Here is a 25,868-nt window from a genome sequence, read left to right on the forward strand (position 1 = left end):
GATGCAGGTGTTAATTTGGGGGATGAAAATTTACAGGGTGATTCCATAATTTTTCCTCAGAATTGAGTGATTCCATATTTTTTTCCTCTGCTTGGTCTAAAAAAGTAACCGTTACTGACTGCCACAATTTTTTTCTTGATTTCTTATAGTGTTTCTTAAAGCCAGAAAGTTGCCATTTGAAATGACTTTAGTTTTGTGTCATGTCTGTGATCTGCTTTTTTTTCTACAAAATTAAACAACTGAATGAACATCCTCTGAGGCCGGTGATTCCATAATTTTTGCCAGGGGTTGTATCAGTTAGAAACTTATCCATTCTAGCTGTTATCATATTGTGTTATCTCTTGTTAAATGGGTAATATAATGTTTGTATGTGGATAATTACGATGTGCGAGTTTAGCCCTCACTGTTTTGAAGCACCTTGAGGTGACTTATGTTGTGATTCATTGCTGTATAAGTCTATTTATGTAAACTGAGTTGAATATTTGTGTGGGTGTGTAGGTGGCTTGTGGTATGGCCTATCTGGAGCAAAAGCGCTTCCTTCACAGGGACCTGGCAGCTCGCAACGTTCTGCTGTCAACCAATGAAACGGTGAAGATCGGAGACTTTGGCCTGATGAGGGCACTGCCCACAGACACTGACCAATACGTTATGGAAGAAGGCCATAAAATCCCATTCCCATGGTAAGGAAAAGGGATTTTAGTGACTGATCATCTACCTGAAATATCATAAAAACAATATTGTATCGATGACCACATCTCGAATGTCATCAGGACTGATATTTCTTCACAGAGTTTGTTTGTTTTCATAATTCAAGATAATGACATCATCAGTTTTGTCCAGTAGAGCAAAACATTATAAACATACGTTATGGTTAGTTTTTCGTATTCTAAAAGTGATATTCTTGTATATGAACCTGTGATTACCATGTTGCAAATTCTGCTTTGAGTTAGCACATGATGCTGGGAATATTTCTTTATGAGTTAGCCTAATGATAAAAACTGGGAGATTACTGCAAATTGAGATTAAATATTTATTTTGCATGTTATTCACATAACAGAGAAAGTAAAATAAAACTAAAAATGATACTACAATAAAATTTGTCATCCCTGGTTCTCAAGACCAGGCACCTAAGTGGCTCTACTCTACTCTTTTCTACTCTCCTATTTTACTCTTCCTTTTTAGATATTTAGATATACCTTTATATATTAGCATAGTTCCACCTTAGAATTGGAATATAATATATAAGCTATACCTTACTGAATTTTCATGTAATTTGATGAAAGCATTGCTTTAATTCAGCACAAAAATGTTCTGTATCTTCATTAATAGCAGATACAGATAAACGGGCAAAACTACTAGCTTTTTACTAGCTAGCATGCTAGCTAACACATTAGCTAAAGTATTACCCTGCTTCTGCTCAAACACACTTTCTTTCTAAAACTTAAAACACAAAATAAGCAACTTAAAGATGAAAAGAAAAGAAAAGAAAAACCCACTGTTAGCAGCTAATATTACTAGCCAGTTTGGACAGAGGAACAAAGATTGTTAGAAAATACCACACAATGACCTGAATACAGTATTTTTCTCTTTTGATGTTGTCTCTTTATTTATGTACTGTACTGTACTTGGCTGTCCTTTTTTATACTTTTCTATCAGGTGTGCACCAGAGTCTCTGAAGTCTCGAACTTTCTCGCATGCGTCTGATACCTGGATGTTTGGGGTGACTCTGTGGGAGATGTTCACTCATGGACAGGAGCCGTGGCTCGGCCTCAACGGGAGCCAGGTGTTCTTACACTCATACATACGGCTTTTACTGCAGGATCTGTACTTTACTTAACTTTAATTGTCAGATAACGTTAAAAAATATGAAGAATTTGTGTTTTCTTCTAAACATACTAATAGAATTTTAACAACCTTATTATTGACGTGTGTTTGTAGATCCTTCACAAAGTGGACGTGGAGGCTGAGAGGTTGTGTAAACCAGACGACTGTCCACAGGATATCTATAATGTCATGCTGCAGTGTTGGAGCCCCAAACCCGAGGACAGGCCGACCTTCATTGCCTTGAGAGACTTCCTCATTGAGGTACAACAACACTACTGCTAAAATTAAAATCAGTAAATGATTTGTAGTTGCAGCATTCCTTAAAAAATCTACAACCACAAGAGAGGTTTATTTGTTCAACTGCAAATAACAGGATACGGGTAATAAAATAGGAGCACTTGTAAATACAGTATAACTCACTGTATCCTTGCTACTGACTCGTAATAGGGTCAAAGGAGATTTGCAAATGTTTTGTCTGTATGGACTTTATGGATATTTCCCAACACAAAATATTCATGGAGGTACAATACTTGACGTGCAAAAGGGCTGAGTGAGATATTCATCTGTGATAAATCACTCCTGCCACCTTTCTCTACCTACTCCACCCTGTCTGCAGTCTTTTCTTCACCTCTCTACCACACTGCCCATTACTTTGGATAGTTGATCACAACTATTTGAACTCATTTAGTTTTACCACTTAAACTCCTTGTAACTGCACAATTCCACTGGGGTCCCTCTCATTCACACACATGAAAATTCAGTAAGGTATGTCTTCTATAATACATTCCAGTTCTAAGGTAGAACTCTACTAGTGTATACTAAGGTATATCTAAATATCTAAAAAAAGAAGAGTAGAGTAGAGCCACTTAGGTGCCTGGTCTTGAGAACCAGGGATGGTTCTACTCTGGCCAGAGTGGGACTATATGTCCACTGGCAGTGTTAATTTAACACTGTTGATTTTAGTGTGTGCTGTCTTGCTCCTACTGACTTTCATTCCCCTTCTCTCTACAGCATATCTCCACCTCTCCAGGCTAGTCTCAGCCTGCTCCATATTCTTACTAAAGATTACAATGTCTTCTGCAAACATCATAGTTCATGGAGACTCCTGTCTGGTCTCATCAATAACCTGTCCATCACCATTGCAAACAAAAAAGGACTCTGAGCTGATCCTTGGTGTAATCCCATCTCCTCCTTGACTGTATCTGTCATTCCTATTGCGCATCTCACTGCTGTCACACTATCCTTGTACATATCCTGCACTACCCTCACATACTTCTCTGCCACTCCAGATTTCCTCATACAAAACCACAACTTTTCTCTGTATTTCTCAGAGCAAACATTACATCTATAATGCTCTTTCTCAGTATGAAACCATATTGCTGCTCACAGCTCTTCAGCTGTTTTTTAAGCCTAGCTTCTACTACTCTTTCCCGTAACTTCATGTGGTGGCTGATCAACTTATGCCAGCTGTGCACATCACCCTTGTTCTTAAAAATAGGAACCAGCACACTTTGTCTCAGCTCCTCAGGCATCCTCTCACTTTCCAAGATTTTATTAAACAATCTGGTAAGAAACTTCACTGCCATCTCTCCAAGACATTTCCGTGCCTCCACTGGAATGTCATCTGGACCAACTGCTTTACTGCCCTTCATCCAGTTCATAGCTGCCCTCACTTCATACTTACTAATCTCTTGTACTTCCTGATTTACTCTCTCCACATCATTCAGCCTTTTCTCTCTCTCCTTTTCTTCTTTCATCAGCTCCTCAAATTACTTCCTCCACCATCTCAACACACTCGCCTCACTTGCCTGCATATTGCCATCTGCATCCTTTATCACCCTATCCTGCTGTACATCCTTTCCAGCTTGGTCCATTTGTATGGACAATTGGTATGAGTCCTTGTCACCTTCTTTAGTGTTTAATGTCATGCACAGCTCCCTATATGAAATGGGCTACTAAATCTGTGGTGAGCAAATGTCTATATGATATTACTCTATTTTAATTATGTTAGGCCAAACACAAATGTCATGTGCACAGAATTTGTCGGTGTTTCCTCGCACAGAAACTATATTTGTCCACATAGGAATTGCACTGTATGTGCAAAATGACTGAGTGAAATGGGCGTATCAGGCTGCAGTGAGTGATCTTTTTTTTTTTCCTGTATACAGCAACACAGTAATTAATATAATAAGGAGCATTATACATACACCTACAAATGTCTGAATTATCTTAATATAATTTTTATTTCTTCAAAAATGGTGATGACACAAGGTTCATTTTTATTTCCATTATGTTGCTTTGCCAGTAATAAGTCACGGCACAGGCTCATGATTTGTGTTGGTGTGTGCTCTGCAGACCATGCCCACAGACATGAGAGCCCTGCAGGACTTTGAGGAGGAAGGCAAGCTCCAGATCAACATGAATGATGTCATCACCATCATAGATGGGAGGTCAGTGTGTTTGTACAACCCCTAGGTAAAAAAAAATTAAGGAATCACGTCATATAGATGGCGTTCACTGAAATATGTTACTTTATAGCAGATAAATTTTTGCTGAAGATACGTTTGTGTTGGGAAGGTGTCGTAGCACGGACCCACAACAGGGGGCGCAAATGAACGGACAATGAATAAGCCAAAAAGTAACAATTTAATGTTGTGATAATACACAACTAAATTCACAGACATTTGCACAGTCAATTGACACCAGGTGACGTGTGGGCAGGCTCGAAGATAGAAGACCCCCGATGAGAGAGAAGCCGCGTCCCACACGGCTTCCACCACCAACGGTCTGAAGAACACCGGAGCCGCCAAGTCCCGAGTCCCCAGGTGGCCTCTGTCTTCGGCTGTCGACCCTGGTACTGCTGGCAGAAAGCAGAGATAAGATGAATGAGTGTGAGTCCGCACACTCAGTAGTCCACAGTCTATACACAGTTAGGAGGGAGCACCTCCACCTCCAATCACACACTCGTGCAGCTCCTGGTTAACCACTTATCTGGGTTGGAGTGTGAGGCGAAGCCGTCACTGTCACACCAAACGCCAATCCCGCAGACAAGGCAACACTCCAGGAAAACGGCTGCAACAGAAGTTCAGATTGTTACACAAAGTGTCAGTCAGCAGAGAAATTACCTCTTCAGTAGTTGCGATTTCTCGGCGAGGAGGTGGAGTTGCAGTCCGGCTTTTATGGTGGTGATGATGATGATGAACGAGTGACAGCTGGTGCAGGGGATAAATGACAGCTGTCACTTCTTCTGGGTCTGGCGCCCTCTCGTGCTTGGAGCCCGCACTCCAAGCAGGGCGCCCTCTGGTGGTGGTGGGCCAGCAGTACCTCCTCTTCAGCGGCCCACATAACAGTTTGTGCAAACCAGCGGATTAGGTGTCTCTGTTAGTGAGGACAGATTTATTGATCTTGACTTTGGAGAGGACTACGTCAATAACATTTGTGTGGCGAATTCCAACAAGCTCTACAAAGTGCTTCAAACCATCAATAAATGAAAATGTAAACATGAAAAAAATAATAAATTCAACACAACAGCCACTCAGAGGTTCTCAAAACATTTTTTTCTTTAGATTGGGGCTGTTTCTCGGCATTGTACGCAGACGGATTGGATTTCTCATGCAGACCTCTTACGAGCTGATGGGAAGAAACGAGATGTTTTCAAGCCGAAAGCTTGCTGAGAGCAGATTGTAGGAATTTGACCACATTGAAGTATAAAATAAGAATTTTGCAGAGTGTGACCCCTTTGACCTCAGTTGCAACAGGAAAAGAATCATTCTGGCATTCTTAAATGTTTTTGAAAGTTTTGGTTTTTGTCTGTCAGTGTTGATCAAAGGTCATTCCAGAGGGGAAAACAAATATATCTCATGGTGACTTTGGATTCCTTGCATTGTTGAAAATTACTGTAATTACTGCCTTGTTATTGGCTCATTTTAGAAAGTCGGTGGTTTCTTTGGTGGAACAAGAAAACATCCTGTTCATCTTGAATGTGTGTGCAGTCATACATTTTTTTTTTTTGTTTTGTTTTGGTTTTTTTGTTTGTACTTAAAAGTGGTGCATGGTTTTCACTCTCACGACCTCTGCAGAGAATGTTCTGTTGTATTTATGTTATTTTAACAGTTGGACAGATTTTTGAGGTGTGCAATGGATAAGCAGTTGGGCAACCATTCTGTAGACCTGGGACTGAATGCTGCTCACGCTACTTGTCTCTGTACTTGGACAAGTCATTTCATCTGCTTTGTCTCAGTTCACGCAGATGTAAATGGGAAGTAGCCTTCAATGGACTGGCGTCCCGTCCATTGGGAGCCATAGACTTTCATCACCTGCTTCACATTACATTATCCAGGGATAAGTATGGTCACCAGTGGGCCGTAGGGCCTATATAGGACTTCCTTACTTTCAGTAGTACCCTTACATTATGATACCTTACAATGATTTATGGACACAGGCCAGTCCAGGCATCTGTGTCAAGAACTTGAATCCCAGATTGTATTATCCAAAAAGAAAAACAAAATAATTTTATATTAATTCTGCATAGCTATACGGCTAACATACTGTACCAACATGATTCCAGTTATTCTTTTCTTTCCAGGGTTAGGATTTCCAAAATTGCCCGATCTATTTACAATATAAAGGTATTCATGATGGGTGCAGTCACAATATGATTATTTAAGGACTTCCAGTGGTTTACAACTATTGGCAAAGTAGTTGGCTGTGGTGGTTGCCCTGAAGTGTGGTATGTATAGCATACTAAATAAGTGATCCCAGCTTAGCCCCTTCAGCTAAATTCACTAAGTTTTTATTGGATGGATCATATTCCTGGTTCATTCACTCATCTTCAACTGCTTATCCAGGATCTGGTCACGGAGGCTACAGCTCTAGCAGGGGACCCCAGACTTCCCTTTCCCAGGCCACATTGACCACCTCTGACTGGGGGATTCCGAGGCGTTCCCATGCCAGTGTGGAGATATAATCTCTCCACCTAGTTCTGAGTCTTCTCCCAGATGGATCTGCTGGAGCACCTCCCTAGAGAGTTGCCCAGGGGGCATCCTTACCAGATACCTGAACCACCTTAGCTGGCACCTTTCAACGCGAAGGAGCAGCGGCTCTACTCTGAGCTCCTCACAGATGACTGAGCTTCCTGGATCAATTTATACATTTCAGTCATGTCTCCTTGCAACTTCTCCATGCAATTGAAGACCTGGGAGCTTCAGATGTTATGGTAATACATAGCATCAGTATAGGATCAATAAGGATGTGGTGACCTTGTTTAGGACTGAATTTCTTGAACAGGAAAATTCACTGCCTGGTGGAAAGCTGACCTTTGATCCTAAAGACCTTAACATTCACCCAAATTCTTGGCCTTGGGCCAGTCTTGCTCAGGCAATGCTGGGATTTATGTACTATACATATGTGTGCCACGTTTGGTCCAGATTGGGTTGAAAAAGAAATTCCTTGACTTTGAACGCAGTGACCTGGTCCTTTGGCAAAATTTCCCCTTCAGGAGCAATTCCCGTGTTGCCCATCCACTTACTACCGATTGTGGTGGGAATCGTCCAAAGTACCTACATAGCAAAATTGGTGGAAATTGGCCAAATGATCTAGAGGGTGTAAGGAAATAAACAAACAATTAAACAGGTAAATGTTGATGAAATTATAGCATGAAGGTTGGTGACAGGGTTAATATTCTCTGATCGGGAGTAGCAGCTGGTAACTGTCACATACCCTAGCATAAATTTGAATGTTTCTGTTTGTTCTTATATACGTTTACCTTCAGGGCCGAACACTACTGGTGGCGAGGCCAAAACAGGCGAACGCTGCGCATTGCTCAGTTTCCTCGTCACGTGGTGACATCGGTCGCTGGCCTTTCTGCCCGCGACATCAGCCGACCACTCAAACACTCCTTCATCCACACTGGACACGGAGACACGGACCCTCACAGAAGCTGGGGCCACGCCGACCGCATCGACAGGTTATTGATACACCTTCATTCTTAGACCAGAATTGAACAGCAAATGGATTGTTATATTGAAAAAATATTTTACAGTGCAAATACTGTTATATTAAAAAAACTGGGTATAAAACAATACTAATGTTGATCACAAAGAGTTTTCTAATGCATCTTATCAAAATAGGTTGTTTGAAACAAGCACATTTCCAAGCAATATTTCCAATCATTTAATTTATGAGAAATTTTATATCTCACTAAAGTTCACACTCTGTTTCAGTGGGCGGATTCAGGGTAGAACCTGAGACACCATAGGCCAGTGAGCGTTACTGCTCACAGGGCTCGTCTCCACAGCCGCTGTCAGACTAGTGGCACAAGACATCAAAGAGGGAAGGAAGTATGTCATTCCAACCCAAAGCCAGTGTGTGCAATAAAATCTAACACATCATAAATCTAATATGTGCAATATCCCATATACTAAATGTGCAATACTTAACAAAACATATACAGTAATTAATGATGGGTGAAACCACCATATGTGTCCTTGCAAGGTGCTAGCTACTGTTTTTTTAACTTTTCAATTGACAGAGTTGGTTTGTATATACGAGTACAATGTACGTTGTTTGGTCCATGAGCACGGTGGATTAGTGGTTGCACTGTTGCCTCACAGCAAGAAGGTCATGGGATCGATCCCCACCCACCTTTCTGTGTTGAGTTTGCATGTTCTCCCGTGTTTGCGTGGGTTCACTCTGGATGCTCCGGCTTCCTGCCACATCCAAAGACATGCAGGTTAGGTGAACTGGACACTTTATAATTGGACACCGTAGTCTCGTTTGAACCCCTGCATGATATCGCAGGATTTGATCACTTCTGGGGACAGCCTGCACAAACACAGCATCACATCTAACAAAAAATGGTTTTCCGGCTGCAATCACAGAAGCAATCGCAAAAAGTGCAGTTTTTTCCGGTTCCCAGTGGAGACGGGAAAACAAGGGATATGGGAGAGGTTGTGTCTGTAATTTTTTACGAGATTTAATGTGAGTAATCATACCGGGGCTGTCCCCAGAAGTATGTCATATACATTATATGCTCTTTCATTTAATCCCTCAAACCAGACTACAGTTCCCTGTTGTCCAGGTCTCCCTTGTAAAAGAGATCTTGATCTCAATGGGACTAACCTGGTTAAATTGTTGTCCATTTGGCTGATCCCATTTTTGTGTTCGGGGTCGCCACAGCGGATACAACCAGATCCGCATTGATATTTGGCACAGGTTTTACGCCGGATGCCCTTCCTGACGCAACTCCGGTGTTACCTGGAGAAACACACACAGCTGCTGGTGTTCCAAAGAGGTCTCCCATCCAAGTACTAACCAGGTCCCGCAGTGCTTAGCTTCTGAGATCTGACGGGATCAGGCTGACACAGAGCAGATCGGCTGCACTAACCTAGATTAAAAACAACTCCAAAGTCAAATACGAATATACGTAATATACTGTTGAAGTGGTAAAAAGACTACCTGTTTTAGGATATTTGGGTAGTTAGGTGGTCTGTGAGCTTTTTTTTCTTTAGTGATTAAGTTGTCTGAAAAGGTTTATACCATGGATTGTTCAACAACTGTCCACTTGGAGGCAGTATTGCACCACATCTTGTTTGTCAGCTTCAGTATAGTAGAGAGGTGTGCAAAGGTCAACAGCAAATATCTGTTAACTTCAAGAAAAGTGAACAAAAGACAACAGACAAATAAAGACAGAAAGTTTTAATTTGTGACCTTCTTGTCAGCCCTGATACACTCACAGGCCAGTTCATTAGGTTGCTAATACTCGGTTGGAGCTAAGTTGTGCTTACAGAACCACCAGGTTCATGGATCCCTGGTCTTTTTCTATCAGCTTGAACCCATCTGACCACTTTCTCTGATCTCCAAAAAAGCAAAGCTGTTTTCCTTCACTGGAGAAGTTTCTTCTCTTTTTAGGGCCCTTTTCCATCAGTCTGACATGTACAGTAGTTTTGTGTGAAAATCCCAGTAGATTAGCAGTTTCCTGTTTGGCACCAACAACCACGCCACCTTCAAAGTCACTTAAGTGACAGTTCTTCCCCTTTCTGATGTTTGGTTTGCACTTCAGCAAATCAGGTCTGCGTTCCTCAGTGCTTTGGTTTTCTACCACAGGATTGGCTGGTTAGATATTTCCTTTAATGAGCACATGAACCTAATGAGGTGTTCAGTATTTGCAGGAAATATACCTCACATCTTTTGCTGCTCCTCCTCAGTTTGTATTTGGGAAACCCCATGGACCCCCCCGATGTCCTCGGAATGGACCCTGACATGGCGAGGCCCACCAAACTCCCCAACCGTGCCAAGAGTGAGTTCTGTGCAGAAAACTCACACACGCACACACCCTCAACATAAATGGATTTAAAGGTCATCAAAAAACACAAAACCTGACTGATGTCATCACTCTGTTTCCAGAGCAACCTCCTCCTCGTCCTCCTCAGCCTGCCGTCCTTCTGAAGAGTACGTTAGTCTGTCTGTCCTCTTTCTGTGTCCTGCAGTCTGATGTCTGAATGTTCTGATGTCTGTCTGTGTGCTGATGCGTTCTTAGAGCCGTTCTACGACTCTGTGCTGGATGATTACGACGACGATGACGACGGCGGCGCCTCATCGGGGCTGAAGAGGCTCGGGATGTCCCTGGGTCTGAAGCTCCGGCCAAGGGAAGGGCCCGGTGTTCGCTCGGCTAAAAGCGAGGTGTCGCTTATTGACTTCACCGACGACAGCTTCAGTTCAACCACGCCCTCCCCGCTCACAGAGACGCGGCAGCCAGACGAGGACACGCTGAAGGTACTTACTGTTTGTAGCTGAAGAGCAAATCTGACAGTTTATCACCAGAACTTTAACCCCATGATAATTAAAACATCTGACATTCTCATCTTCAGGACACGCCCTCCATTTTGGACTGGCCCCTCCCTCAGCCATCTTATGACGAGGTTGCGACGGATTTTGAGGACCAGTCGGAGGACCAAGAGGTGCGGTTTATCAACAAGGGAATGAGTGAAGAGGCTTCGGCCACGCCCAGTGCCGCTGTGGCAGGCAGGAGTGAGTCTCAGTCAGCTGACCTCTTCCAGGAACTTCAAAGAGAGGTGAAGAAAGAAAGTTATAAAAAAACAAACAAACAAAAAAACAAGCTTTTTCATTTGTAAAATAAGGTTAATATTTTTCATTCTGTGCAGAATGTGCTCTTACTTCTACTGGTTTACAGCGAGTAAAATAAGTATTGAACACATCACCATTTTATCTCAGTAAAGATATTTCTAAACGTCCTACCAACATGACATTTTCAACAGATGTCGGTAACAACCCAAGTAATCCACACAAAGAAAGAAATCAAACCATAGATGTCCATAATTAAGTTATGTGTAATAAAATGGAAAGAGACAGGGGAAAAGTATTGAACGCGTTTACTGAAATGTATTTAATACTTTGTACAAAAGCTTTTGTTGGCAGTTAAGCTTCAAGATGTCTCCTGTATGGAGAAATTCTGTTCTGTTGACCTCTTCTATGAACTCTGATCTTTAGTTCTTTCCATATATTTTCTATTGTGCTCAAGTCAGTGATGGCTGGACGATTTTAGCGGCTTTATTTTTATTCTCTAAAACCAACAGAGTTCCCTTGGCTGTGTTTGGGATCATTGACTTAAAGTGAATCTGACTAATTTTGTATTTCAATTATCTGTGAAAATAAATGAGGATTTTAATAGTTTAAGTGTAATTATATGTATTTTAAATTCTGATTTTGACCAGTCTGGATATAGTTTTGAATATCCATACTTTGAATCCTGTCAGCCTCATAAATGTTTGGCCTTTCTGAATCAGTATTTCTCTGTCTGTCTTGATGTAGGTGATGGTGAAGTTGCAGGTTCCCATGGCAACAGGCCGCTCCCTCCCCTCCTCTCCACTCCCTATGCCATTGACTCCTTTGGGCCCTCACAGACAGATCTGCCTGCCTCCTCCCTCCCCTTCTTGCACTTCATTCGCCTCCTCTTTTGAGGAGCGTCCTGTTTTGCCGCCTCGCAGTCCCGTCCCACCGCATCGCTCCTCGAAACACAACCCGTCAGCCCACAGCTCCAACCCACAGATGCGCTCCAGCTCCATCTCCCTGGGCAACGGGGAAGACACGCCTCCACAGATCCCACCCCGGATCATGGCTTTTCTCAGCCGGGCTCCCGCTCCTCCTCTCCCCTCCCACTGGTGCCGCCGCTCTCCACTTCTCCTCTCACCCTGCCGCCTCCTCCGCTCTCCGTCTCTCCACGTCGCACATCTGGCCTCCTGGGTCCTCTCCTATCCTCCAGCTCCCCTTCGTCGTCCTCCTCACCTCCTCCGCTCACATCCCAGCCATCGGGGCTCACAGCTCCAGGCTCCTCCTACAACACATCTTTACAGGAACCTCTCACTCTTCGTGAAGGTCGTGGCGTTTCCTCTCTCATTGATGGCTCCCAGAACTCTGCTCCCATCCCTCTGCCAGAGAGACCAGGTTTTCTGGACAGGTGAGGTCAGATATCAGATTAGGTCTGGCGGTCAGTGCAAAAATAAATATACTTTAAAAGAAAACAAACATACAAAAACACTCTGAAGGCAGTAAACAAAAAGATTTCTCCCAAAATAAGCTTAAAAATTACAAGAACCAAACAAATTCAGATTTTTGCTGCTAATAATTTGCAAATATACTGAACATAAAGTAATTTTAAATAATAAAAGTATACAGCATTATTTACATTCTTGTCTCATGTAAACGTGGGACCATGTATTTATGTTGCCTTTGTTGTTTCTTGTTGGCCGTAGGGTCGCACCACACAAACTGTGCAGATTTTGTCTACTGGTTTTAGTCATTTTAATCTAAGAATAATATTTAAATATGATGTCTAAAGTCAAATACTCAGTAATAATGTTGTCTCTTTGTACTGGGCAAACATCCTGCATGAATCATGCAGATTACTCAGTAAAATGGCTTTTCTGCTTCAGTTAGTGTTGCAATTGCAATTTCAAAGTGAACCCACAAATGCAGGCAGTAACCAGAATGGGATGTAAGTGAAAAAACAAGTGATTTATTGTCCAAGCGCATGTGAAAACAGTCCAAAACAAACCGTGAGAATCCTTGACAAAACATAAACCAAACCGCGGGCAGAAGGTGTCAACAAACTAACAGGAATAATAACGGGAGGCAATAATGGTAAAACAACGGAGGAGACATGGAAAAAAATCAGACAGCTATCGATACGGCAAAAATGTGGAAATAACAAGGGAGATCAAAGTACTTACAAAATCCATCAGACACCATCCAAGTAGAATGAACCGGCAAAAAACAAGGAGCAGGTGAGGGCTTAAATGCTAGCAACAGCTGTGCAACTTAAGGGAGCAGGAACCAAGGACACATTGAAAAGACAAGGTGACTAAAACTAAACACACATCTACAGGTGAGTGGAAAAAAAAATAAAATATAACAACAAAACGCAACAGAGACACAGCGGACTCACAAAACTAAAACACAAATCCAAGATACATGATGCAAAAACAAACGTGGAACTCAAAAGTGCACAAAGTGAAACAGTAGAAAACTACATGAAGGTTAAGAACAAAATAAGGAAGCAAGCAATACAAAAACTACAACAAGAACTCGACAGTGAACAAAAACTAAATCCATGAACAAAAAACAGAAAACTAACGTGGAACTCAGACGTGGATAAAGTGCGAACTGGGGGAATGCATCATGAGACACCAAAGAGACAAATGACAAAACACAGAGACACGGACAAAAGGGACAAACCAGAAGGACAGCAGACATAGACAGGGATCACAACACATAGACAACCCACAGAAGGAATGTGGACAAAACTAACAAAAAGGCACAGACAAAAGAACACAACGATGCCTAACACATGGGCACAGACAGAGTGCAAACCACAACTGTTAGGGCCCCGTCACACCATGATGATTTAGCCAACGTATGCTGACAGCCTCATTTCCACCAAGCAGTCCAGGTCAGTACTGTACGTTCAGAACAGTTAAGTCTGGCTTGGTTTGTGTTTCCACCGCCAACAGAACCCTTTTATCTGGCAGGTGGTGCACGCAAATATTGCATGCGTATGCTGTCACATGGCCTTGCTCCTCCACACGGAGGCCAAAAAGAGTAATTAAACAATTTTAAATTTTATTTTTGTCTTGTTGGCTTAAGGGATTTATTTTCATCGTTTGCAGAATGCTGAAGAATCGACTGATGTCTGTGATAAACGCTGACGTGAATGAATGAAGTGCTGTGACTCTTTCAGCTTTTAAAATAAGATAATTTCCTTTTGTGGCACAAAGAGTCGGCGTTCTGTGGTTCAGGCTGAGAAAGACAGAGACCAGACAAACCACGGAGAGATGTCTTTAGAACGTTTCTTCAGCCACAACAAGAAACTAAAGTATTTTAAGATGTTGTATAGTTATTTAATAAATCTAATTACAGTAATTATTCAAAATTATTTGTAATATTTGTTACTAATAACAAAAAAATGTAATAAAACACATTAACTATGACAACTAGTGAGAAACTGTGAAAAACAGTACTGTCGTGTCTTGTGAGTTTATATGTTAACAGTGCTCCCCCCAAGCACTTCATTGTTTAACCAAATAAAATGTCGCCTTTCTGTATTTCAGATACGGAGCAGCCAACATGGCAGCAGTCAAACCTATGATACAGCAGCCTGGTGGAGCCAAACCAAATTCTTCCTTCAACAACAACAATGGACCAACTACAGCTCCCAGCATGCAACAGGAGCAAATCATCAAACAGGTGAAGGAGAAGGAATGGAAGTGTGAAACACTGAGCAATTTACCAGTAAGACTGTTACTTTATTCACATTATTGTTGTCAGGAATGGGAATTCTGCGGGTAACCCAGTTCAGCTGGTATCCTGCCGCAATTACAAGTATTGCTATGGGGAACCAGTTTAGCCAATCAGCATATCTGCAACAAACATCTACCTCAATGGTGGTAATAGTGCAGTAGACAACAGAATATTTACAGAGGAATCCTGCAAATGGTGATAGAGGCACCAAATTCAGCAGAAAACCTTTTGAAAATAATTGATTGGCCACTTGAACTTTCAATAGGCCGCCAGGTAGGGGTCAGTTGAATTACACAGGGTTCAAAATTAGAAGGTGCTCCACTCATATTGAAAACTATACTATATTATTTGTTTGGTCATAAATAGTCAAAAAGGGTATAGTTTGGACGATCTATGACTGAATGTTATGGAGTAACAACAGCAAGAATGATGACAAAGGTCAATTTCAGTTTGTGCAGGGGTCAAAAAAGTTACTCTAATTTTGGTAAAAAGTGATGCAAATTATTGGTTGAGTTAATAAGGTTTTAAAAAAGGAATAGTTTGCACCATGTGTCATACTTAATTATCACTTTACGAAGGTAATATATGTCACATGTCACAGAATTCAATGGACATCAACATTGTTTGACCTTTACTTTGAAACCAAGCATTCAACACAGTCAAAACGATTCCATTTATTAGTCCTATGAGTTCAACCAATAATTTGCATCACTTTTTACCACAATTGGAGCAATAGTAGAGAAGCTTGAATCTTCGACTGGACTGGGTTGCTTGACGTGAGGACGTTTCGCTTCAAATCACAGAAGCTTCCTCAGCTAAAATTCTTGCTCTGGTAGTCTGACTTCTGTCTTGACTCTTGTAGAGAAGAATAAACCAGAAGCCAACAAAAGCTGGAGTTCTTTGTAAAACAGTTGAAACCCAGCCTTAACCGGGGGGCGGGTCTCAGACACGCTTTGTCCCCTGTTTACAATGGGGTACTCAGGTCAAAGCAGTTTCATTCTTTTGTTCATGGTAATGAGTCATTCACGTCATCAGGAGAGTCGTCAAGGGAGCCATCAGGGGAGGCTTCCATACCATCATTAGGAGAGTGCACAATAGGTGCTAATTAGAGCTATTGTTTAGTCACTAGCCTATAGCAGTCGGCCTCTCGGTAGGAGGGGTCTGGTTAGGTTAAAAACTCCAGCTTTTGTTGGCTTCTGGTTTATTCTTCTCTACAGGAGTCAAGACAGAAGTCAGACTACCAGAGCAAGAATTTTAGCTGAGGAAGCTTCTGTGATTTGAAGCAAAATGTCCTTGCGTCAAGCAACCCAGTCCAGTCGAAGATTCAAGCTTCTCTACTATGGAAACCACCTGGACAACTGAGAGCCTACACAGAAACAATTGGAGCAACTTTAACGTTTGACCCCTGTGCAAACTGAAACTGACCTTTGTCACCATTCTTCCTGTTTTTACCCTATAACTCCATAACATTCAGTCACAGATAGTCCAAACTACACCTTTTTGGAATATTTATGATCAGACAAATAATGTGGTATAATTTTCAATATGATTGGAGCATCTTTTAATTTGGACTCCTGTGTAAGTCTTCAATTGACCCCTACCTGTCTGCCTTTTGAAAATACAAGTGGCCAATCGTTTTTTTTTTTTTTTCTTTTTCAAAAGAGTAATGTCTGTGGAGTATTTGTGCCAAATTTGGTGCTTGTATCACCATTTGCAGGATTGCTTCAGTTATCTGCTGCACTAATAAATGATGTGAAGAGATTTGCTGATGTAACGAGAGGCACCAATAACACTGCACATCTTATCAAGCACTGGAAAATGCTGCAGTTGTTCTCTGTGTCAAACGTCGTAATTGCAGTCATGGAGCAAACTCAGATATTTGCAGATCTGTGGTGAATTCTCACGCCTGTATTTCATGAAAACTGACTTTAATACTCAGATGCATGGACAGTCCAAGATGTGTGCTCAGTTTCTGTTTAATGCTAATGAGGCGCTGAGTTCAGGTGATTGTTTGATGTCTGTAATACAAAGCGTTTAACTGTCTGCATTTCATGCCAACAAAATTTGTAACCTCTGGCTGCTTTGATATGCAGTTTAGCATAGTGACATCTGGATGCTTCTTGGATCATCTGCTGCTGCTTCACAGCTACGGGTTTAGCTTATTTAATAATAAAACCATGAATTGGTTATCAGACTAACATTACCTAATAAACCCACGTTACTTAGAAAATAATTTTTTCTGACTAAAATGCTCCACAAGTCAGGTTTATGAGCAAGCTACATGCTAACTGAGCTATCTTGAGAAAGCTAGCTGGGCTGACTAAATTGGCTTGGTGCTTATCATATGAAATGGATTATTGATCACCTGATTATGTGCACTGTATTGATAGTTGAAGGTTTAAAAGATGTGATTTTTCTCTGCCAGGTTTATGTAGTGGGGCATGTGCGTGTGTTGGTGCAGAATAGTAAGAAGTGCTCTTGTAGTGGTGCAGCTTAGCTAAAATTTCCATAATAGTTGTTCATTTTGTGATAAAAGCATGGAATTTGGCACGCATATTTTAAATTAACTAATGTTTATTTTTAGATATGGAGCCATCCAACCTCAAATGAGCTACACGGGTCAACAAAGAATTACACAGGGGTCAAAATTTAAAAATATTCCAATCATGTTGAAAACTATACCACGTTATTTGTCTGATCATAATGATTCCAAAAAGGTATAGTTTGGATTATCTATGACTGAATGTTATGGAGTTATGGGGTAAAAACAGCAAAAATGGTGATAAAGGTCAGTTTCAGTTTGTACAAGGGTCAAAAGTTAAAGTTGCTCCAGTTTTGTAAAAAAAATGTGCAAATTATTGGTTGAGTTCATAGCATTTTAAAAAGGAATAGTTTGTACCATCTGTCATGCTTAGTTATGGTACGGGGTAACATATGTCATAGAATCCAATGGACATCGACCTTGTTTGACCTGTACTTTGGAGACCAAGCATTCAGCACAGTCAAACCTATTCCATTTATTAATTGTTTTATTTCAACCAATAATTTGCATCACTGTTTACCAAAATTGGAGCAACTTTAACTTTTGACCACTGTACAAAGTGAAACTGACCTTTGTCACCATTTTTGCCATTTTTACCCCATAACTCCATAACATTCAGTCATAGATAGTCCGAACTATACCTTTTTGGAATCGTTATGATCAGACAAATAATGTGGTATAGTTTTCAACATGATTGGAACATTTTTAAATTTTGACCCCAGTGTAATTCTTTGTTGACCCCTGTAGCTCATTTGAGGTTGGATGGCTCCATACCTGAAAATAAACATTAGTTCATTTTGAATATGTGTGCCAAAATCTATGCTTTCATCACAAAATGAGCAATTGTTTTATGCCGCCCCACTATTGTAAACGGGAACAACCGTGAGTTCACTCCTCATCTGACAGGTCCAAGGAGCCGTGCACGGTGTCACGTTGGAGGAGTGCCAGGCCGCTCTGCAGACACACAGCTGGAACCTCGCCCAGGCTACAAACCATTTGAAGGTGCAGATTGTTTTCTACATTGAAACACTAGTAAGACGCAGCAGGACGCCATTAAAATTTGTGCAGACGATTGCTGCTGCATTTAGTCGACAGAACGATTACAAGTTTCTGCAGTTAAAAACCATGTTTTTTTTTTTTAAGTTAACAGAGAGCAATGATGACATATTTAACTTGACAGCACTGTCTGCTTGGGTCACGTCATACTAAGTATGTTTGCAAATGAGATGCTTCATTTTTCTAGCACTTCACATGCACTTTCAACCAAGAACAGAAAGTCTAAATGAACGATGAACGATATGAACCAATAAAAACTATACACCAATACAACAACCAAAAGCTGAAAGGATGAATCATTTTGCAGTAAAATCAAACTTTTTGTTTTTCTTGTTGAGTTTTGTTCCATATTTCATTTCTCAGTTTTGCAAATACATTCACAGTTTTTTCTGTGTAGCTAAACTTGTTGAAAGTTGAGGGATCCAGCATAAAACTTGTGCTCCAATCAACTCACAGATCAATATCAGATCAGCTGAGGAAACCCCAAGTAAAGAGGGGGGAGACCTATGAGGAGATAAATGGATGGGAGGAGTTGTGTGTGCGTGTAAGAGGAGAGTTGTATTGTGTTTGAGTGTGTGTGTGTGGTAGGGTTTGGTTGGTCTATTGGGGGAGTTGTGTTTGTGTGGGTGGTGAGGTGGTTTTGTACATGGGGGAGGCTTGTGGTTGGGGGGCAGGGATTGGGGTGTGTGGGAGGGTGGCCTGTGTGTGCGGGGGAGCTTGCATGTGATGGGACGTGCCAAATACACATATTCTCAAGATCGGCGCTACGTCACCAGGCAAAGTGGCCAATCCGAAGGCGAGAATTCGTACTTACGTGACTGTCCACTCTGTGAAAACACGCTTGGTCTGTATGCTGTTTTAGTGAAATCAGCTAGTTTTTTATTGTCTATAATTTGCTTCTAACAGCCAGCTCACGGCTCTCATTGCCTGGAACGGTGAGATTTATACACCAAGCCGACATGAAATGAACGAGTGTACATTAAATTGACTTTATTGACGAGTCTAACCCCTTTGAAAAGTGACCAAATTACATGTATTTGTATTGAGCTTGGCGATGTTTTCACCGAGGAAACCTGCCCCTCGAGGTTAACTTCCTGGATACCAACCTTGAAATTATGCTGATGCTAGCATATCGGTTGGTTTGTTAAGCTACCAGCCCATCCTGCTCAGAGTGCCGCTCTCATTGGACCGACATCTCTGCTATTTTGGAATTGTGGGGTATCTTGCGCCCAGAGATTGAACTCGCCACACTACTTTCGCCACACTCTCACGAGCACCACTAGTTCGTGACATGCCAACATGAGAAGATGCTGCTGGATGAGTGTATGTAACACATATGACTATGAGTGAGAAAACCATTAGGATTTTCCTGGTGAAAATTTAATCAAAGCAAATGAATATATCACAATTATCTGGGAACTACTTTTTGCGCAAGAATTCATCAAGCACGCTGGCTGCTGGCTCGTACTAAATGGTAAATGTGCATTTATATAGCACTTTTCCATCTGCATCAGACGCTCAAAGCGCTTTACAATTATGCCTCATATTCACCCCGATGTCAGGGTGCTGCCATACAAGGCGCTCACTACACACCGGGAGCAATAGGGGATTGAAGACCTTGCTCAAGGGCCCTTAGTGATTTTCCAGTCAGGCGGGGATTTGAACCCAGGATCTTCTGGTCTCAAGCCCAACACCTTAACCACTAGACCATCACCTCCCCTAACTAACACAGAATACCCAGAAACTGGACAGTTGTTCGGCCATAACGAGAGCGTCCAATTTTAGCTTGTCATAATCTATGCTAGTGGCGCTCGTGAGAGTGTGCTACCAGCCCTCACCGTCTTCACAGGCTTGGTTTGGGACTAGGAGGCTAGCAGTCTGCCTCAGACTGTGACGACACACTGACACTAGCTTCAGAAACTATTTACCAGCCAATGGAAATGATATTTAAAACTAGCCTTGTGGTTTTTCTTTGAATAAATCAGCACAATTTACATTGTGTCAAGACGCGCTGCAGTCTACATTGAACAGTTTGTGCTTTTCTGCCCCCTGGTGTTTGATAGGTAGAACAGTTATTTCGGCTGGGGCTGCGGTCCAGAGCAGAGTGTGAGGAGATTCTGCAGCGCTGCCAGTGGAACCTGGAACAGGCCAGTACACTCATACTGGATACATACGGACCACACCGCAGCCGGTAAGACTTAAAAAAGGCAGAATTAGCACCTTGTCCTTACATCTGTCTGAAAATACTTTTGTTTATTGTATATGACCTAAAGTTGTTAAATTTGTGGGAGGAAAGTCAAAAAAATAACCTCTGCAGGGGACTTGTGGTTGTATAATTTATTTTCGATTTAGCATACACGTCGGATAACATATCTCTGTCTGACAGGAAGTGACGGGAGAGAGCCGCTAATGAGCAAACGATAACGACGCCGGGATGACTCACCACTCTGCGAACCCGACACCTGGTGCTGATTTTAGCGATTGTCAGAACATGAGGCGATAACGTGCCACACTTTTTGTACTGTGAATGCCAGATGCTGCAAAAATGGCGTTGCATATGTGCATGCTAGCCATTAGCTAACGCCCGCGCCACACCGTTTTTACCTGACTGATGAGAATTTTTCTTTCCGCTGGGAACAAACTGTTACTTTGTCTTGTGAGTGTGAGCATGATCTGTTATTACCGTACAGACTGTAAATGCTAATGCTTATCTGCTGTTAATGTAGGAATACAAAATCAGGGAAATATCAATTAACCACGTGATTGTGCTCAAATATTTCAGTGAACATGTACAGATGTGATAATGTATTACGTACACTTAGTCTTACTGAGTGTCTCAACTGTCAACACACGCGATACAAGTTGATCGTTTGGGCACAAGCTAACTGCTGGTCAGGTGAAGATGTGTGTAATTTCTGAATTATATGATGGCATATGAAATATTATTTATATTTGTGTCTTGAAGCTTTTCAGCTGTCACAGTACTGTTTCTTTTAACGAGTTTTCTCCGAGTTACCAGAATATTATTTGCCAAACTATATTTCTTTAATATTACTGTAATGTTCTGTTGCTGGACATGGCTACAGGTACGAGATATTTCCATACAGGCCCAGTGGGTTTACAAAGTGTCGACACTCTGAATGGCTGCAACACAACACAGTACAATTTTTATGAATTAATTAATGAATTTATTTATTTCCAGCTGCTTTGATCATTAAGGATGTTAAAGATTAGCTCACAGCAACAGCCGAGTCCAAATGGACACCAATGAAGACAGTTTTTATTTGTTCAGATTAGTTGTTTAAAGTATAATTTTACTTACCTGAGATCAAATGTGCAGCAGTCATCGGTACATGTCTGCCACCATTTAAAATATATATATATATGTATGTATATATAATTGTGTGTCACCATGGCTGGATTGCTAACACGACTAAGAAGAGCCAAAGTCCACAAAAGCATTCAGCGTTCATACACGTTCAGATTTGTTTTTAAATGCACTCAGTGTTAAATATTTAGAACTTTGCTAAAGTTACATTGAATTGTGATGTAACGAGATGCCACGCCCCTCTGCTGTAACTCCTTTGAGTGTCCGTTGAGCCGCCATGCTGCTTCACCTCCTCCCATAGTCTGTGTACATACTCCACAAACTCTCCCATAGGTTTTCTGTAAAGACCTGGGTCTGTATTCACAAAGCATATTAAGGCTAAAAGTAGCTCTTAGTGATGTCATTCTAAGAAACATCTTAGAATTCCTAGAATTCTAAGACATTGCTTAGAATTTTCCCTTGCTAAGATAAAAATTATTCACCAAGCATCTTAGGCCTTAAGAGAGCTCCTAAGGTGAAAAACTTAAGGAGTAGGACTTTTAAGAAGCCTAAGAGTGTCTTAGACAAGACGGCAGAAAGACAGAGAGGAAGGAGAGACGTTCACCAGCGATTCAGTAACACCCTACCGACTTGATTGTGCAGGATAATGTTTGTGGTTGACCTCATCAGGAATGAGCTCACTTCTCCCACCCAGCATAGTAACATTATTACACCTGAGATGGTCATCACAACATTGCGATACCTGGCTTTGCGAAAAATGTAAATTGCATATAAAGTCTATAACATTCATACAGTTATTGATATCAAAGTAAGCGATAGCAGCAGCTTTAGCTTAAACTCACCAGTTTGAGAAGAACTTTGCTTGTCAATCTCCGCTCTCGCTTTGGATTACAGCACATACCAGCGCGTCTCACACTCATCGCTTGTGTGCAGTTACCAACATGGAGACTAAACATAAACTAATCAGTATAATAATTGGGATGTGAATGTGGTACGTTCAAACATTTTGAAGCTGTGTAACAATTCATTTAATTTTGTTGAGATTCATCATCATGAGATAAAATTATTTTCACGGTTACACATTTCTTAATACAGTTCAGGTTATATGATCGGTTGAGTTTACTGTCATAACCTGGAGTGCAGAGCGCATTTGTTTTTTCTCTTTCCTTTTTTGTGACAACCAATCACAGCTCTTAGAAGACTGCATCATAGCTAGCAATGGGGTCAACCCCGCCTCTTCACAAAAATAAAAGTTTCTGTCGCCTCCTTGCTCCAAGTTGCTCTAAGATCCTGGATCACTCGTAGGCTACAATTCCTTGCTAGGAACCTTTAGGCTAAGTTATGAGTTCTCTGAGAGGACTCTGAGATGCTTTGTGAATACAGGCCCTGGAATTTACTGCTCTGGGCGTTGCCAGGTTGGCAGGATATAGAAGTAGATCGTGGCTGACACGCTGCATGACCTGGACAGGACGAATGAAGCCTGAACACCCCCCCACAAAAAAAGCTCCAAGTTACTGACACGCTAACAATGTTGTGAAAGTAACTTTGACAAGTTACCTTTTTATTTACTTTTTAGTTGCTTTATACAGTTACTTTATGCAGTTACTTCATTAGCAGCTTTATGCAATTTATTAGAATCTGCCGAAAAGTTTCAACTAATAAGTAATATAACTAATAAGGTAACTAGTAATCTAACTTGGTTACTCTTAAGATTGGGCAATCAGCAAAGTAACTCATCAGCAAAGTAACTAATAGTTACTTTCCTGAGTACTAAATCTTAAAAATAACCAAACTAGATTATGAGTTACTTTATTACATTCAGCAGCTGCCCATAAGTTGTCCACAGCTGCTAATGAAGTAACTGTATAAAATAACTTTCCAAAGCTACTTTGCCAACACTGCACGCTAAGCTAACAGGCTAACCAATGTGCGTGTGTTTATTAAAATAATCATATTTGTGGGAACTGAGCTGTGGTTCTCATAATGCTTTGCTTTGGTGTGGGCATTAAAAATGATGACCTGCTGATTTTCTTAGTAATCATGGATTAATGGGACCTAACACATCAAGCTACTGTTAGCCGCTAAAAGTGCTAACATTGTGAGCATACAACATTACGTAAGATGAGAATTTCACTCAGCGCATATATTGCAGCACAGACGTATTAGCTGATCCATTGGGACATTTCACCACACAACAAGCTGTATTATTCGAGGTATTTGTAATAAAATGTTTAAAATGACAGACACAGCTGCTAGCAGCGGTATCTGAGCTAAAGACGCTATGATGACAGTCGGAACTCGGCTCAGCGACTTGTCAAAGAGAGCAAACCCCTTATTATGTGTAACTTTATGGTTTAAAACATCTTAAACTAAGAAGTTAAGATCAATTTACCCCCATACAGTGGTCATGGGGGGGACTATCAGTAGAGACCAAAATTGTTTTTTGTACCATTCTGTAAATGTTTCTTTCTGCTCTCAAGTTGAACATTTTAACATTCTAGGAGAATCATGCCCACTTTTGGTGCCAACCTCAAGTGGTCAGTCAAGGAACTGCAACTTTTTTCTTCGAGTTATGACTCATTTGAGACCTTGGAAGCTCACTGCTTGCTTCCTCCAAGAGCTTATCCAGACCAAAGGGAACCTCCTCAAACTGGACAGGCCCCTCCAGCCGTGGGACAACACGTTTTGGACCATGTCTCTGCCACTCTTGAACTACTTACTAGTCATACATGTTGTACATCTCATCCTCACCACCAGCAATACCGCTGTCCTTCCTGTTGCTATGACTGAAGAAGAGTCACTGGTCATACTGAGCCTCGCTGGAGCTCCCAGGGTTTGGTATTCCCAGGAGTGGTGGAATTCATTTTAAGAGGACGCACCTTCACTTCTTTGTAAAGGTTTTGCTGCAAGGCTGCATTACTTTTCACAATGTGTAACTAATAAACTGGCAACTGAGTATATTTATTTGTAACCAAATACAGTGACCTTGCTGAGTCTTTGTCTCTCTCTCTCACACACATACATGCAAATACAAACTGACTTCTTATGGGTTTCTGATAGAAATTAAAATACAAGAGAGGAACTTAACCACATTTTGACGTTATTGCTAATGTCATATTCAGACACTGACGTTGGAGACAAAACATCAAAATATATATGACAGCACTGTGCTTGCTGAGAAATAACATCTTTGCTCAACAACAGTTCAAGGTTATAAGGTTATGTTGGGTAAAAATACTCAAAATACATTTTAAATGCTATGTGTGAATGCCAAATGTAATTTCAATTTATTACATTTTAAAAAGTGCCAAATCACAACAAAGCTGCTTCAAGGTGCTTCACACAAGTAAGGTCCAACCAGAGCAAGCACACAGGCGATAGCAGTAATGAAAAACTCCCTCAGATGATACTGAGGAAGAAACCTCAAGCAGACCAGCCTCCAAGAGGTGACCCACTGCTAAAGCCATTCTAACAGTTACAGGGTTTTTACAAAGTTTTACAGAGCTGAAGAAACAGAAAACAGGAAATCAAAAACATCTGTTGCATCAGCTTCAGGCATGGCATCTCATTAGTCCAGCATCCCGTTGTCCACAGATGCCACTCCCACGCATTCCTCCGAACCTCGGAGGGAAATGAATATCTGGAGCATATCTGTATATGACAGGACCCAGTCAGCATGATTTATTTTGTGGCTGAAACAAATGATGGCTCAGTGATTTCCTATTTTATTCAGAGAGAAAATACGAGGTCTGTCCGTAAAGTATAGGTCCTTTTATTTTTTTCAAAAACTATATGGATTTCATTCATATGTTTTTACGTCAGACATGCTTGAACCCTCGTGCGTATGCGTGAGTTTTTCCACGCCTGTCGGTGACGTCATTCGCCTGTGAGCACTCCTTGTGGGAGGAGTCGTCCAGCCCCTCGTCGGAATTCCTTTGTCTGAGAAGTTGCTGAGAGACTGGCGCTTTGTTTGATCAAAATTTTTTCTAAACCTGTGAGACACATCGAAGTGGACATGGTTCGAAAAATTAAGCTGGTCTTCAGTGAAAATTTTAACAGCTGCTGAGAGATTTTGAGGTGATTCTGTCGCTTTAAGGACTTTTCACGGTGCGAGACGTCGCTCAGCGCTCTCAGGCGCCGTCATCAGCCTGTTTCAAGCTTAAAACCTCCACATTTCAGGCTCTATTGATCCAGGACGTCGTGAGAGAACAGAGAAGTTTCAGAAGAAGTCGGTTTCAGCATTTTATCCGGATATTCCACTGTTAAAGGAGATTTTTTTAATGAAAGACGTGCGGGCGGATTGCA

At 41.4% G+C, this 25,868-nt stretch overlaps 1 protein-coding gene across 1 annotated transcript in view; it reads left to right on the forward strand.

Moving 5' to 3' along the window:
• Positions 1-21,270, forward strand: part of LOC117506604 (activated CDC42 kinase 1-like) — a 28,940-nt gene extending 7,670 nt beyond the window's left edge. The window contains 15 exon segments of the mRNA XM_034166124.1: positions 499-680; positions 1,657-1,783; positions 1,939-2,085; positions 4,180-4,274; positions 7,595-7,789; positions 10,029-10,120; positions 10,228-10,272; positions 10,361-10,596; positions 10,692-10,895; positions 11,653-11,947; positions 11,950-12,298; positions 14,448-14,583; positions 18,086-18,181; positions 20,299-20,426; positions 20,622-21,270. Coding sequence (XP_034022015.1) covers positions 499-680; positions 1,657-1,783; positions 1,939-2,085; positions 4,180-4,274; positions 7,595-7,789; positions 10,029-10,120; positions 10,228-10,272; positions 10,361-10,596; positions 10,692-10,895; positions 11,653-11,947; positions 11,950-12,298; positions 14,448-14,583; positions 18,086-18,181; positions 20,299-20,426; positions 20,622-20,628 — 2,334 coding nt within the window. The 3' untranslated portion in view covers positions 20,629-21,270.
• The last annotated feature ends 4,598 nt before the right edge of the window (positions 21,271-25,868 follow it).

The sequence above is a fragment of the Thalassophryne amazonica genome, chromosome 1 (assembly GCF_902500255.1).
Source record: "Thalassophryne amazonica chromosome 1, fThaAma1.1, whole genome shotgun sequence".
Lineage (NCBI taxonomy): Eukaryota > Metazoa > Chordata > Actinopteri > Batrachoidiformes > Batrachoididae > Thalassophryne > Thalassophryne amazonica.